This window comes from Eptatretus burgeri, chromosome 9 (assembly GCF_056783735.1).
Source record: "Eptatretus burgeri isolate ZD-2024b chromosome 9, Ebu_testis_v1, whole genome shotgun sequence".
Lineage (NCBI taxonomy): Eukaryota > Metazoa > Chordata > Myxini > Myxiniformes > Myxinidae > Eptatretus > Eptatretus burgeri.
In genome coordinates, this window is record NC_140969.1 from 35,328,197 (window position 1) to 35,343,594 (window position 15,398).

A 15,398-nucleotide genomic window follows, 5' to 3' on the forward strand; every position below is an offset into this window, starting at 1 on the left:
AGGTTAAGCTCAATCAGATCACCTCTTCATCGTAAGACATGCAGACTTCCTTGCTCCCTCTCCCTCCTCGCTCCCCCTCCCTCCTCTCTTTTTTTTCTCTCTCTCCCTCACTTCTCTCACTCTCCCCCTGCTTTTTCTCCCCCCCCTTTCCTTAGTATTTCCATCAATGAAGCAAACTGATGATTCTGTTTGGGAAAGGGAAGGGGCTCCAGAGAGGTGATGGTAATAATGTGAGTTTTAAGTGAGAAACATTTTGAGTTTGGTAATAACATGCTTGTTTGTTTTGTGCAATTTGAAAAGACTTTCCACCAAGTGAACTGGAACAGATTAATGGAAGTGCTTGAGTGGTTCAGAGTTGATTGGAGTGACAGAAAATTGATAGGTGATTCATGTGATGTCGGTCGGACGACTAATAAGAGTGACTGGTGTTGAACTGGAACCATGGATCTTTGGGCACGGAGAACATAGATGAAGACTGTTCCATGTCTCTCCTTCCCACTTGGTATGCGAAAGCGTTGGTAAAGCAAGCTTTCGATTGTGGAGATCACATTGAGACTAGATGACAAATGGTGAAAGTTAAAAGATTTACGGATAACCAAGAGATTGGAGAGTCAATAAGGAGCAAGATCTGCAAATGCTGATAAAAGTTATGAACCAAGTGTCAAAAGAATATGGAATTATTATAAATGTTAATATGACAAGGATAATGAGAATTTCAAGGATTGTAGGTGGAAGCTTGAAGATGTGTGGGGGATAAAAACGAGTTGAATAGGTCAGTGAATTTACAAGACTCAGTGGCATAAAGGTTATAATGTCCTCTGTAAGTCTGGGATGTCAGCAGTTCATACCAAACCCCAGCCGAGCCAAACCAAAGACTTCAAAATGCTTTGTGCTGCTTCCTTGCTTGATGCCAAGAATTTAATAAGGATAGAGCATGGACAAACGACCAGAGGTTGCCAAGCATTGGCAGGCTCGATGGGCCTAATCATAACCAAACCACCCAGCAAAACCAAACCACCCAGCAAAACCAAACCACCCAACAAAACAAAACCACCCAGCATAACCAAACCACCCAACATAACCAAACCACCCAACAAAACAAAACCACCCAGCATAACCAAACCACCCAACATAACCAAACCACCCAACAAAACAAAACCACCCAACATAACCAAACCACCCAGCAAAACCAAACCACCCAGCATAACCAAACCACCCAACATAACCAAAACATCCAGCATAACCACACCGCCCAGCATAATCAAACCACCCAGCATAACCACACTGCCCAGCATAACCAAACCACCCAACATAACCAAACCATCCAGCATAACCAAACCACCCAACATAACCAAACCATCCAGCATAACCACACCGCCAAGCATAATCAAACCACCCAGCATAACTAAACCACCCAACATAACCAAACCATCCAGCATAACCAAACCACCCAACATAACCAAAACATCCAGCATAACCACACCGCCAAGCATAATCAAACCACCCAGCATAACCACACTGCCCAGCATAACCAAACCACCCAACATAACCAAACCACCCAGCATAACCACATCGCCCAGCAAAACCAAACCACCCAACAAAACCAAACCACCCAACAAAGCAAGACCACCCAGCAAAACCAAACCACGCAGCAAAACCAAACCACCCAGCAAAACCAAACCACCCAGCATAACCAAACCACCCAGCATAGCCAAACCACCCAACATAACCAAACCATCCAGCATAACCACACCGCCCAGCATAACCAAACCACCCAGCATAACCAAACCACCCAGCATAACCAAACCACCCAACATAACCAAACCATCCAGCATAACCACACCGCCCAGCATAATCAAACCACCCAACATAACCAAACCACCCAGCATAACCAAACCACCCAACATAACCAAACCATCCAGCATAACCACACCGCCCAGCATAATCAAACCACCCAGCATCACCACACTGCCCAGCATAACCAAACCATCCAGCAAAACCAAACCATCCAGCATAACCAAACCACCTCGCATAATCACACCACTCAGCTTATCCCTTGCCAAGAGATTACAGTGACAATAGCTGATGCTCTGTCAAGAGTCTGGTACATTGATGCTGATGATGTCGATGATTCCACCAACTGCTGAAGCAAATTTTATCTCATTCGTGGGTTTGAGTAAGGACTATGAATTAAACAGAAGAATCATCCATCTCCTTCACTAACCACATAAATGCTTAAAATTACATTGACTCGGTAATACTCATCTTGTTATTTCAGCTAAATCGTGACTTTGGTGAGAGTTACAAAAATGGAGACGTGATGAATTTGTGCCACTTTTTTGCTGATTTTTTTTACAATCCTTTTGTTCCACGTGAAAATGTGGGACAAGGCGTCTGCGCATGATTCGCACCCTAATTAGCGAATGCTTTTCTGGACACACAGAGCGATTATTCAAGTGACACGGAGAGTGAAGATAATTTCATGACGCTGCCCCCTCGTGATCATCTCAGCCTTTCTGTGTTCGCCATGCTTTGCTGTTTCTGCCCTCTGGGATTTGCAGCATTTTGCCTTTCCAGACAGGTAAGTCGGATGTGCAAGCACGACGCAGGAAGGAACAAGCCTTGCATTTTAGCAATCGATGATTTGGAACTCCAGCTTTTGTAGCCTTGCTGACGTGATGTGAAAAGTTTCAAGAACCTGCGAGGGAACTTTTAAGACACAGGAGTTGACCATTTGTGACGTCATGACTGTGCTGTATCCACACCACCTCGAGTAGTCGATCAATTTGTTTCATCATCCATACATCGCACTGATCACATTCTTACTCTTACCCCAATCAAACTTGGCATCCATCCACATACTGTACATTTATCACTAGATTCCATATCCCATATAATCTCAAGGTATAGGATTTAGCTCGTGCTACCTGCACGCAATGGCCCTCTCTCTTTTGAGATGTCATGGGCTCTTTATTATCCGCAACCGAAATGCAGATGGGACAGCTGGATTTACATCACCATTTGGAGGATGAGATGCAGCAGCATTTGCTCTTTTTGTATCTAAAGTACTCACTGAGCTTGAATGTGCTTATAGTTTCACAGAGCTGATGGGATTGAACACATCCAAGCTGATATTGAATTAGAAGGTAATCCTTGAGCAGCATTTTCATGTAATTGTGTTTCTGAGTGGCAATTTTGCAAGGTTTTCTGAACTTCAACATGAAATACGTTCAGACGATGCAGCACTTTTTGATATGATACAGAATAATAAATAACAAGGATATTTGTGCTCCATATAACTACATTTCATATTCAATGCAACATTGCATTCTGCATTTCAAGATTTTTCAGAAAAAAACAGCTTATTTGCCCATGCCAAACCATAACATGGAACACAAGTGATTTTACCCCTGATCCCACCCCACTCCTGACCCCCATCCCTTTCTCGAGATCAACAAAGTGCTCTTCAGCCAACTAGGAGTGACGTGGAACTGCCATGTCGTGTTTCGCACAGACGAGCCGTGCCATCATGAAAGGCAACTTGCATCGGGCGAGCTCCATTTCCCGACGTGCCCTGTTCTTGGCTGTGCTTTCCCTTACCATCGGAACCGGAATCTACGTGGGACTGGCTGTTGCACTCATTGCCTATCTCTCCAAGAATGGCCACTTTTAACCCTTCTGTCACGCTGAGTCTTACACTTATGACATTTGTACCCAGAGGCTTCAATCACACTTCGTCTTGCAGTTGGATTTCCACGCAATGCTGCACAATGGATGCCTAAACAGAGTGTGTGCATGGCAGGTGCCCCCTATTGGTGAAGAACAATGCCAATGCCAGTATACTGCTGCGAAAATCGCTTATCAAATGCATACCTTATTGAAATCTGGCTTTCTGCTTTTACTTGACTGCTATTGATACTGGTTTGAACGAAAGATTCAATTTGAATGCAGTTAGATATGGGTGTTTGAGCCTGAGATATATTTCACACTGACTTATGCACTGCCTCCACCCAAACACTGCAACGTCAGTGATTTAACGAACCCTTACTTGCACCTCGTTGTCTGTGATGTTTTAATGATCCAATAAAGACCACCGGTCCACTTATACACGAGAGATGCTCCGAGGGGAGGAGGATGGAAACAAAGTGGAGCATGATGGTCTTTATTGGATCCCAAGAAGATGACAGACAACGATGTTTACATGATATAATTTAATATACCTCCTCAATAGAAACAAAGGTCTGATAACACAAGCTTGCCTTGCTGTTGGCTGATATAATTGGCTAAATGTCATGAGGTCTTGCAACATGGCTTTGTGATCAGTCAGCTGATTAGGCCCACCCGCTCCACCCTGGGTATATACAGGAGGAAGTTAGCAAGGAACTTGCTCTTGACAAAGGCGAGTGGAGGCACGGTTAACCCTGTGTTGCTGATTGTTGAAACGTTGTCGTGTGATACAACCAGAGGTTGGAGAAGTTACGATGGATTCATTGGATATATTGTACTTGCATCAGCACTCCCACCCCACCTTCAGTGACTAATTCAAGGTTATTATATTTCCACAAAGTGATGCATTTCCTGGGACACACTGAGCATCTGAAAATTATTTTTGGGGCATATTATAATCATATTTTGACTTGCTGGACCACACTAACGTGTTTTTGATATAAAATGCCAAGAGATCAATTTCAAAGTCTTCATCACATTTGTACATAGTGTATATATATATATATATATATATATATATATATATATATATATATATATATATATATATATATATATATATATATATATATATATGTACACACACACACACACACACTCCCATGCTCTTCTAGCCAAAGAAGCTGCATAAAGCTACACAAGGTAAGCCCTTTGTTATTTCAAACATGACCCGGGTTCCTCTACAGCTGCAGACCTTCACATGTAGTACATGTGTACATGAGAATCCCAATGCTACGCACCCCCTTCAGCCGCCGTTCCAGTTTCATCAGCACAGTGTAGATAGAAATGCGCACCACCAAGGCTCCCATGTGTGTACCGAGTGCAATGCCAATAGCATTTAACATATAAATAACAAGGCCCAATCACGTCTTTCACCCGTAATTGGAGGGAATAACCAATCGGTTCTCATCTAATCAATTACCCCAGATGGCTCGGATTATCAAATAAATTAACTCCTATTTTTTTTTCTCGCCAAAGAAAAGCAACCAAGAAAAGCTACACAAGGTAAAGTGGAAATCCAATTTGAGCCCACAACAGCATCAAGGGCATCATCACTTCCAGGCAAGGGATAGGAGTCTTTGAATGTCACGTTGTTCGGCGAGCGATAGTCCACACAGAAACGCATGGTCCCATCCTTTTTTTTAACCAGCACAACAGGTGACAGTAAAGGACTTACCAAAGGCTCGATACTCCTGCGTCAATCAATTTTCGCATGTGCCTATCAGCTTCCTCCCTCTTGCTCCATGGGACCCATCAGGTGGCCTGACGAACAAGCCGGCCTTAGCGCTGTGGATCTGATGCTTCACCAGGCCCGTGCATCCAATGTCTTCGGAGGACAAGGAGAAGATATCGTAATTGTTTCTAGTTAATTTGTGTAAGGCCTCCATCTGGGCCTCCTCCAGATCTATACTACTATGATCAACCATCTCACAAATGGGATCGGGCCAAGTCCAACTAGACACTTGACATTCCCCCAGTGATCAGTTTGACCAGATGTTCGTGTCCTTCATCTCAATCACATTAATAACTGGGGTTCAGTCAGCTACCTTCATGCCCAATCCTATAGTGTGTGGTTCCGTACTGACATCAATTGCCGTGACGGCCACAACAGCCCCACCAGTTTTTTACTTAGGTGAGACCCATGACTAAGCCCTCAATTGCTTGCCCCACCAGTGGCTCCACCAGGCCACAAGGCTCCTGCCAAGTTGGGTGAGTCTGTCACTGTGCGAGGACGATTGCCTCTGCACCTGGAGGGATGGTCATGGAGTCTGGAGCCTCCAGCTCTACTTTGTCCTCTGTGGTCACTTGCCCTCTTCTCCCTCACCTCAATGACAGCTCTTCACCCAAACCTCCACTCTCCACTTTACCGTACTCAACTTCAGGGTGACAAAACAACACCCCATGATGGGAGCCGTTGCCCCAGTAGCCAACTGCAAACAACAGTTTTGCAAACGTTGGATCTGATCCCAACCGTTTGCACTCAAATTCAGAATCACAGGGCTGATGATTATGGTGCTTGCTTCTGTGTCCACTATCGCATCTACCCTGACACCTTCAATTTTACACTGAAGTGTCAAACTACTGGTCCCAAATTTCCGCAAAAGACTATTTATTACAACTGAGGGCTCTCTACTATCTACCTTTGCTGAACACAGACCTTTATGGTTGGCACTTGCGGTGGGGGGAGGGGATGGGGGTGTCGGTGTCCGGCGACTCCGTGGCATGCTGGTAGGATTTGGCGGTCTGGTGGATCATGGTCCTTCCCTGTGGGGAGACCTGCAGGCTCTTTCTTTATGACCCAACTGGCCACAATTATAGCACCTCACCTGGTAAGGTGTGCTGCTCCTACATTCCTAATTTCCTCCCCACCCCCTGGGTGTTCCTGTCAACAGCCTGCCAGATCCCACCATTGCAGCCGCTTGCCATGGTCCCATTCCTGCAAACCGCTCATCAATGATGGCGCTGATCACCTCATGCAGCGAGGGTCCCTTGTCCCTCACGGCCGTTCTTCCAGACCGACTGGGGTCTGGTGGCCACACCTGTTGCACCGCTATTGGTGGGCACTCAACCCCCCCCCCCCCTTTGTAGGTGACTCACTGCCTTCCACTGGGCTGTGGTTTTGGCTTCCTCACATACAGTGGCTGGGAGCCATGCCGACAGCTGGAATCTCAGGTCCTGCTCCGGCATGACCTGGATGAACCGGTCGAGCGCCACGCTTTTCTGAGCAGGCGCTGTCATATCAGCCTGCACGATCCTCACTGCGTGGAAAATGTCATGTTCCAATTCTGCTCCTGATTCATCTTGTCATTGTTTTTGCACTGCAAGCTGAGCTTTAACAAGCTCACTCTGCTGTTCTTTGCCAACTCGGCTTTTTAGGACCGAAACAAGGTCTGTCAAAGACCCTAGGCCATCAGGCATGGTCATCAAGACCTCCGCCGCCATGCCATGCAATGCTGCTACCAAATGCATTCCATCTTCATCCTGGTTACAGTTGTTCCCATGTGCGATGCAGTAAAACTGCACGATGAACGCCCCCAGGTCACTGTTACCAGATTATGGTGCCAGAGAAACCAAACGGAACCCTAGAGCCTGAGCCCCAAACACCAGTCCTTGTGGAGCCGTTATGGGGTCCAGTCCCTCCCTCCGCAGACACTCATCCCCCCAAGAGTGGAAGCTTGCTCCTGTTTACACCATCGATGTGGCTCCCCCACGACCCATCTCACCTCCTCTTTCACCACCCTGTTCTCACACTTCAAGAGCTATCAGTCATTGTTCCTGGCTCAGGTGCAATGTCACCATCACATTTTTCACAGCCACCATGCATCCCATAACCTCCTCTATTTCTTTTACCTCCTTTGCCATTCTTTCTAACCTCCCCTCCCCCTCCAGTCTTACCTACCTCTGCCTTAATATTCTTTACCTCCTCATTTACTCCCTCTACTGCCCTTGAGTCTTTGCTCCCATTAACTTTCCTTCCACTATCTCTTTCGCACTTTCTATCTGTTCGTCTATTTCCCTTCACTTCGCCTCGATGATCTGTCCCATTTCCTGTATATTCTTTGTTACCTCCCGACTTCTCTTTGCACAATCCCTCTTTATAGCATTTTCCCCCCTTTTACCTCCCTCTGGACTTCCTATAATTAATTGTGCCCCTTCTTTAACTCTTCTATCATTCCTGTGTTTCCTTGTATTTCTTTACTTAGCCTCTTTTGTTCCCATTTTAAATGAGAAGTGGCATCGTTTTGCCTTTGGTTTCATAATATGTGAATACACCCTAGCTTTGGTTAATGGGGTTTCCCAGCAGGGGTTTTTTATAGGTCTTACCATTGTGGTTTCATAAAGGATTGACTTAGAATCCGAACGTCTTGGATGTCTTTTCTTCCACGCTAAATTGGTGACACTGACCTAATCCAAGTAGACGGTCAAGGATAGTGAGCGTGTCAGGAATGACCAACCAGCTAGGAATGACCAACCAGCCGTGCTCTTCCCAGACACTCAACCAGCTTCTTCAGTGGCAGCAGTTTTTATAGAAGTGCCACCATTCTGGCCTGTGACCCACAGCTGTGGTTTACGCAGGTTGCAGCCCAATTCGACATCCGAAACATGACTACTGAATTGACATTATTCAAATACATTGTTGGTCCCTTGTCACCAGTGTATGTGATGGAGGTAAGAGATATTTTACTACAACCTCCAACGAACGCTCCATGCACAACTTTGAAAACTGCGCTCACAAAGCGTACGATTCCCTCTGAGCACTTGCACTATCAACAACTCTTTACAACTGAGGACTGAGGAGATCGAAGACCCCAACAACTACCGTGTCATATACAGCAGCTTCTCGGTGCCCGCCATGCCACCTTCGACCAGTTGCTCCTTCGTGAGTTGTTCCAGCAATGTTTCCCACCACACATCTTGCAGTCTTGCATAATATGTTTACCACCACACATCTTGCATGATACTTGCAGCTAAAACAGAGCTGGCACTACTTGCTGCTGCAGATTTGACTTATCATCTCATTGACACCATCTGTGGCTAATGCGACATCTCCACCACAGCACGTCAAACAACTACAGTCTGAAATGGTGGTAGCTCGTCCTGGAGCTCCACGCTGCACAACACCAGCCGGGCCCATCTTTGTGCACCCCTTGTAGGGATAAAGAGAAACGCCGTACCTGACGCTACCATTCACCTTCCGTAAACACTCCAGATTGGTGTTGGTACCAAGTGACCTTCGGTGCTCGTACTCATCAGTGTAGAGCACCGGCCGCTTTGAAATGATGAGGCCCACAACTAATAGTGATGAGTTCACCTGGGCCAAACGTCAGTGGCCTTCTCTTCCTTGTGGATTGTACTGGTGAACTTCATTTTCTTGTGAGTACAGGGGCATAGGTGAGCATTGTTCCGCCATCTGCTGCTGAACGGAAAAATTGACAGGAATATTCATAACCTGCCACTAAGAACAGTGCTCTTGCTACTTTTGGATAACCTCTCCTCCATCTTGATTTGGGTTTCCGTCGCTCATTTCCGTGGGTGTTTACGATTTCCGACATCACACACTCGATCCTCGGTGCAGATTTTTTGCATCATTTCAATCTCTTCCTAGATGTGAAACGTCGCCGTTTATCGAATGCCTCAACACAGCTTAGTGTTCTCGATAAAGCATGAACATCACGCGTCTTCCATCCACCCCCACGTGCCCTTTTCAGAAAGTACTTTGTGATTTCCCGTCCATGATATGCCCTTCGGTAACAATCCAGCCCATCAAACACCAGATCACGCATCACATCGAGACCACAGGACCACTTGTTTTCACTCATGCTCACCAACTAGCACCCAATTAAATTATGTGTCACTCACCAGGAGTTTCACTATATGTTACAATGTGGGATCATCAGATCATCGCTCAGCAGTTGGGCTTCAACCACTGCACATGGTACCGAAAATGACACCTGGGGATTGACGTCCTTGTGGGGATTATCACTCCTTTAAACAATGCAACTGTTCCAGAATGTTCGCCCATTCCACACATTCAGGATCTTACCGCTACACTCCATGGTGCTACAACCTTCTCCAAGGTCGATCTTTTTCACGGATACCATCAGATTCCTGTGGATCTAGGTGATGTCACCAGACTCGCCACGCCTTTTGACCTCTTTGAATTCCTTCGGATGCTGTTCAGCTGATGCAATGCCGCGCAATTACCTTTCAACATTTTGTCGATAACGTGCTATGGGGATTACCTTTCTGCGACATGTATGTGTGTGTATATATATATCATCGAGGACACACTGTCCATTCCTCACTCCTGATTCATTTGAAGCCAGAGGCACCAACAATCCTGATGGGAGATGCATCTGAGGTCACCATCGGTGTGGCCCTTCACCGGTTCTTTGATGCCGACTTGCATCCACTAGCCTTCTCTAAAATGCTGAAACCAACAGAGTACAATTACAGCACCTTCGATCATGAATTATTCACTGTATACCTCACCATCAAGTGCCACTTCTGAGATGCCCAGACCATTGTCTGTCCGGACTGACCACAAACCTTTAAACTTTCATAATATCCACCCACTTTCAGACTCTCACTCTCCTCGCACATGTCGCCAACTGAGTTATATCACGTAATTCACCACTGACATCAAGCATATCAAAGGTATCACGAATTCAGCGCCAACGCTCTCTCACGCATGAAGGCATTGGCGTTGTCTTCTACCAACACACCAGCCATCAATTTTAATGCACTTTCAGCAGCGCAATGGGAAGACATGGAGTTCCACCATCTACAGTCAGCAACCGTTTTTTTTACATCTCACGAGGTACCACTCCCAGGGACAAACACTACCTATGTGTGTGATACATTGATGGAACAGTCATGCCCTTTCGTTCTTGCGGCACTGTCTTTGACACTTCTCTCACTTGCGCACCCGGGTATTTGAGCAAGTCAGCGACTCATCACCACCTGCTATGTCTGGCCACGCATCAATGCCGACGTGCGCCAAGCGGTGTCTTCATTGTCAATGCTCTAGTATCCAATGTCATACTGTCGCACCACTTTGTAGCTTTTCAACATCAGATCGGCATTTTGATGGGGTCCACATGGATCTTGTCAGTCACCTACCACCTTCAAATGGGCACCACGATTTACTGACCTGTGTTGACCACTTCACCCATTGGCCAGAGATTACACTGATAGCTGACATCACTGCACCTACCATCACCAGGGCTTTTGCCCACACCTGGATCACACATTTTGGTGTTCCAGCAACCATCACTATTGACTGTGGTAGCCGGTTCGAATTGTCTCTATTTCGTGAGCTGACTTGATTCTTGGGTACCGACCATGTGTGAACCATTGCTTACCATCCAGCAGTGAATTGTATGGTGGAGCGTTTCCACCACCAACTCAAGTCTTCCCTGAAAGCGCATGACTCCCTCCACTGGACATCATACCGATGGTCCTGCTTGGTACGTGAGCTGCTCCAAAATATTCCCTAGGATGCTCTATTGCAGAGCTCGTGTACGGTGCATCAATTCTTCTCCCAGGAGAATTTTCAGAATCCGATGATGCCTTGCCTGATGCCACGAACTATGCCAGCCAACTTTATTTGGCCATGCAGGGCCTCCGGGCAACACCGACACGTACACCTTCATCATGCCCAGTGTTTATTCCCCAATAATTTTATATGTACTCCCACAAATTAGTACGGCGTGACGCTGTCGAGAAACCCTTGCAGCAACCTTGTGATAAAGTTCTACAATGGTCCAATAAGGCATTCATGCTCGATATTAACGGTGGTCGTGACTCGGTCTCCATAGATCACTTGAAGCCAGCTTTTCTTGACACAGCAACAGAGCCGACCCTCCCACTGACCTGTTTGCTTGCATCACGTACACTTCCCAGCACGATATGTATGAGAGTACATTTTTTGCTTGTTGACCATTTCTTTTTGCTGTGATTTAATCTTTTTTTTTGCATGGATGGTCTATTTCTCTTCTCCTGCACCATATTGTTACCTCTGCCACCGAAGGTGGATGGAGGTTATGTTTTTACCTGTCTCTCTGTTTGTTTGTTTGTTTGTTTGTTTGTGAACAAAATATCTCAAAAAGTTAAGGACGGATTTGGACGAAATTTTGTGGAGAGATTGGGCATGTGACAAGGACGAAATGATTAGATGAATCCAGACGAAATTAGAGGACGAAATTGGTTAAGCCCTGAATCCGGATCTGGAACTGAGAATTTTTAAAGTGATTCTTCACCATTGGGAGGTCGGGCCAAAACCGACAAATAGCAGGATATCTCAAAAAGTTGTGAACGGATTCGGATGAAATTTGGTGGGCGGGTTGGGTATGTAACGAGGAAGAATTGATTAGACTTTGGTGAATATCTGAATCCGGATCCGATAATTTAAGTGATTCTTCACCATTGAGTGCCAGGGCTAAAATGATAGAGAGCACGATATTTCAAAAAGTTATGGACGGATTCGGACGAAATTTGGTGGGTGAGTTGGTTAGGTGACGAGAACAAGCCGATTTAAATTTTAGGTCCGGTCCACATCCAGATCCAGCCTATCGGTGGGATACAAAACATAATCTAATCAGCTTGGCGGAGGTAAACTCTCCACCGAGTGCCCATCTCTTATTTTGTTTGTACCTTTCATTTAATTAATGTACTCGGAGGGGGAGTAGTGTGGCGGCTTCATTTCGCCTTTGGTTTTGTAATATGTGAAAACAGAAATACACGTTAGCTTTGGTTTAACGGGGTTTCTCGGCAAGGATTTTAGAGATTTTACTGGTGCAGTTTAATGAAGAATTGATTCGGAATCCAAACATCTTGGATGTCTTTTCTTCCACGCTAAAAATCCACTGCTTCCCTTGCTGACCTATCTACTTTCTCTGTTAGCCCGTTTAAGTCCTCTTCAAACCTGGCCTGCCCGACTGCAATCTCATGCTGTGCCGCTCACACGCCTGCCATGTTGTGGCTCGCCTCCATTTTGGCTGTCATCTCCACTTGGCCCACTCTCCTCTCATGTCGTGCCACAGCCCAGCTTTTAGCTCTGCTGGCCCAGCCCTCGTGTAAGCACCCACCCTGTCCATCATGGACACAAATTTCTGACATCTCTAGGCTGCCTTCCCAATGTTGCGGTGAAGCCCCCCGACTGCTTCAGTCTACTCACTGTGGGTCATATGGACCAAGACAATTGAGCTTACACTTGAACGGATTGCTAGCCAACGCAAACACACGCCTCTTCCACCTTTTAATTTTTTTTAAAATTTTTGCAGTACTTACATTTAAAATGACTTCAGCTGTAACTTTTAAATAATGAGCTCATTCTAATCACTAATTTTTGATTTACTTGAGTTATTTAGCTATTTACAGAAAGCAAGCACAATAAATTGCATCACATCTATAAACGTTCACAATCCACATCATTAAATATATAAAGCTGATACTTATTTTGGATGCATGTAGGATGCACCCGAATAGTTGCTTGCAGTGTGCAAGCATTCCTCACTGGTATATCTATCGATAAGAATGAATGTGAGTGTCTCAGCCAGTCAGTCAGTGCGTGTGTATGTGTCCTCCATAACTCCAAAAACATTAAACCTGGCGGCCTAAAATTTTGCATGCATACTAAGGGAACTCGAAGGTAGTGCAAGAGTGAAAAATGGGTGTTTGGGCTAATTAAAACACCCCTTTTGAAGATAATTAACAGCCTTATTTTATTATATCCTTTATCATGCACATCCTCGGACACCTCGCTCTCCCTCTGGGGTCTTAAGGCGCATCTTCGATTTCCTCGCTGGGGTCTTAATTCGCCATTTTGTTCAGGCTGCTCAGGAATGCCTCGAGTTAGAACAGGCCACAAAGGTTTATGAACGATAAAGTGCTCAAAATGTTTTTTTTCACTTTCCTCACTCATATCATCGAATGTCTCGTCTTCATACCTGCAAATCGCTGGATACATCACAATGCTTATGAACACCCGAAGATGCCAGTGTTCACGGCTTTATTTAATTTCCGCAAAGGCAAAAATCTCTAGAATTTCTTCACCTGGCTCAAATTTCAAGATTTAAAATGCAGAATTGCCCAACGTTTAGGCCGCTGAGCAGCAGTTCTGGCTGCTAAAAAGGTGTTCATTTGTCCAATTTGCACCTTGTTTGACTCTCCGGTCATCTCCAGATGGTGTTTCAGATGACCGAGCTGCTTTGGCAAGCGATTATCGATCAATTACAACAAACATCACTCAGAGATGCCTGGGTCGTCAAACAATGTGAAAATTGGACAAATTAGCACCATTGTAGCAGTTGGATCTGCTGCTAATTGAAACTGGTCAATTCTGCATTTTAAATTTTGAAATTCGACTCAGTTTAAGAGATTTGAGAGCTCATCGCATTTCAGCTGTAATGCTTATAAACTTCCAGAGAGTTGCATTTGACTCTGGTTATCTCTGGATGAGTCCAGGTGGCGGTTATCTTTGGACAAGTCCAGACGGCGGTTATTTCTGGACAGCAGTTATCTCCAGATATGTCTGGACGGTGTTTATCTCTGGACTGTTTGTCTTCAGACGTGTCCCAGTGTATTTGTCTCCGGACGGTGTTTGGCTCCAGATGTGTCTGGATGGTGGTTGTCTCCGGACGGTGGTCTTCTCCGGACATGTCCGGGTGGTGTTTGTCTCCGGGTGGTGTTTATCTCTGGGCAGTGTTTGTCTCCAGACGTGTCCAGGTGTTGTTTGTCTACGACGTGTTTTGGTGTTGTTTAAAAAAGGAACGGTAGAAAATGTATTGAAGACATTATTTGGTTTCCATCTTCACTATTATTCTATGCAGAATAATTTTGATGGGACAGTATTAATCGTAATTAACACTCCACCACATGTTTGCCTTCCCTTCCCCTCACCTCACACTTACCTCATCCCAAACCCCCTCCCCCCTCCCCCCTCCATCCCCATACAACTCTCTGGACATGTATAAGCATTTCTGCTGAAATGTGATAAGCTCCCGAATCTCTTAACCGAAACCAAATTTCAAAATGTAAACTGTGGAATTGAATTTAGCAGCAGTGCTGACTGATCAAAAAAAGTTAATTTGTCCAATTCGCACATTGTTTTGTACTCCAGACATCTCCAGACTGTGTTTAGTATGACCCATTCAGCCATTCCTTATCAACTGGTTCGTTGGTGTGCTAGCTTGAGTGCTTCATAGTGAAAGCATAATTTATTCCAAAGTACTTGATTCCAACCATGGAATTGAAAGGAATCGAGTAGTAAACCATAACCGACGTCGATTCCGAGTATTTCTGACTTCGTAGAAAGAAGTGTTCTTTTTGGGGGAAATTTTTTTTGTCCCCGTCGGGCATGTTCAAGTTACGCATGGCCTGGTAATGTATTATTGAAAAGGAACATGCCCCTGCGGGCATCCCATTTGCAGCAAAAGCAAGTCACTTGCAAACTAAACATGTCCCATGGGCATGCTCCTTATGAATAACAAGGCACTTGGAATTGGCTAATGAAGCGTGCTGATTTCTTTGCTGATGGATGGGGAGGCAATACATCGACTGATACAGTTTTGGCATGTCATTCAAGAGGTCCAGAAGTGCAGTTTGGAACTATTTTGGGAAGGTTAAAGAAGACATTCTGGAAGGTGCATGCTCACTTTGTTTAATAG

General features: G+C 45.3%; 1 protein-coding gene across 2 annotated transcripts in view; it reads left to right on the forward strand.

Moving 5' to 3' along the window:
• Window positions 1-15,398, forward strand: part of LOC147019892 (synapse differentiation-inducing gene protein 1-like) — a 42,083-nt gene that overhangs the window by 20,161 nt on the left and 6,524 nt on the right. Inside the window, exons 2-3 of one of the 2 annotated variants that reach the window (XM_085894712.1) lie at window positions 2,444-2,581; window positions 3,515-4,705. In XM_085894712.1, the coding sequence (XP_085750838.1) occupies window positions 2,444-2,581; window positions 3,515-3,673 (297 nt within the window). In that variant the 3' untranslated portion in view covers window positions 3,674-4,705. Of the gene's footprint in view, window positions 1-2,443; window positions 2,582-3,514; window positions 4,706-15,398 lie in introns of those variants that run through there. The other variant, XM_085894713.1, reaches the window with a different exon arrangement.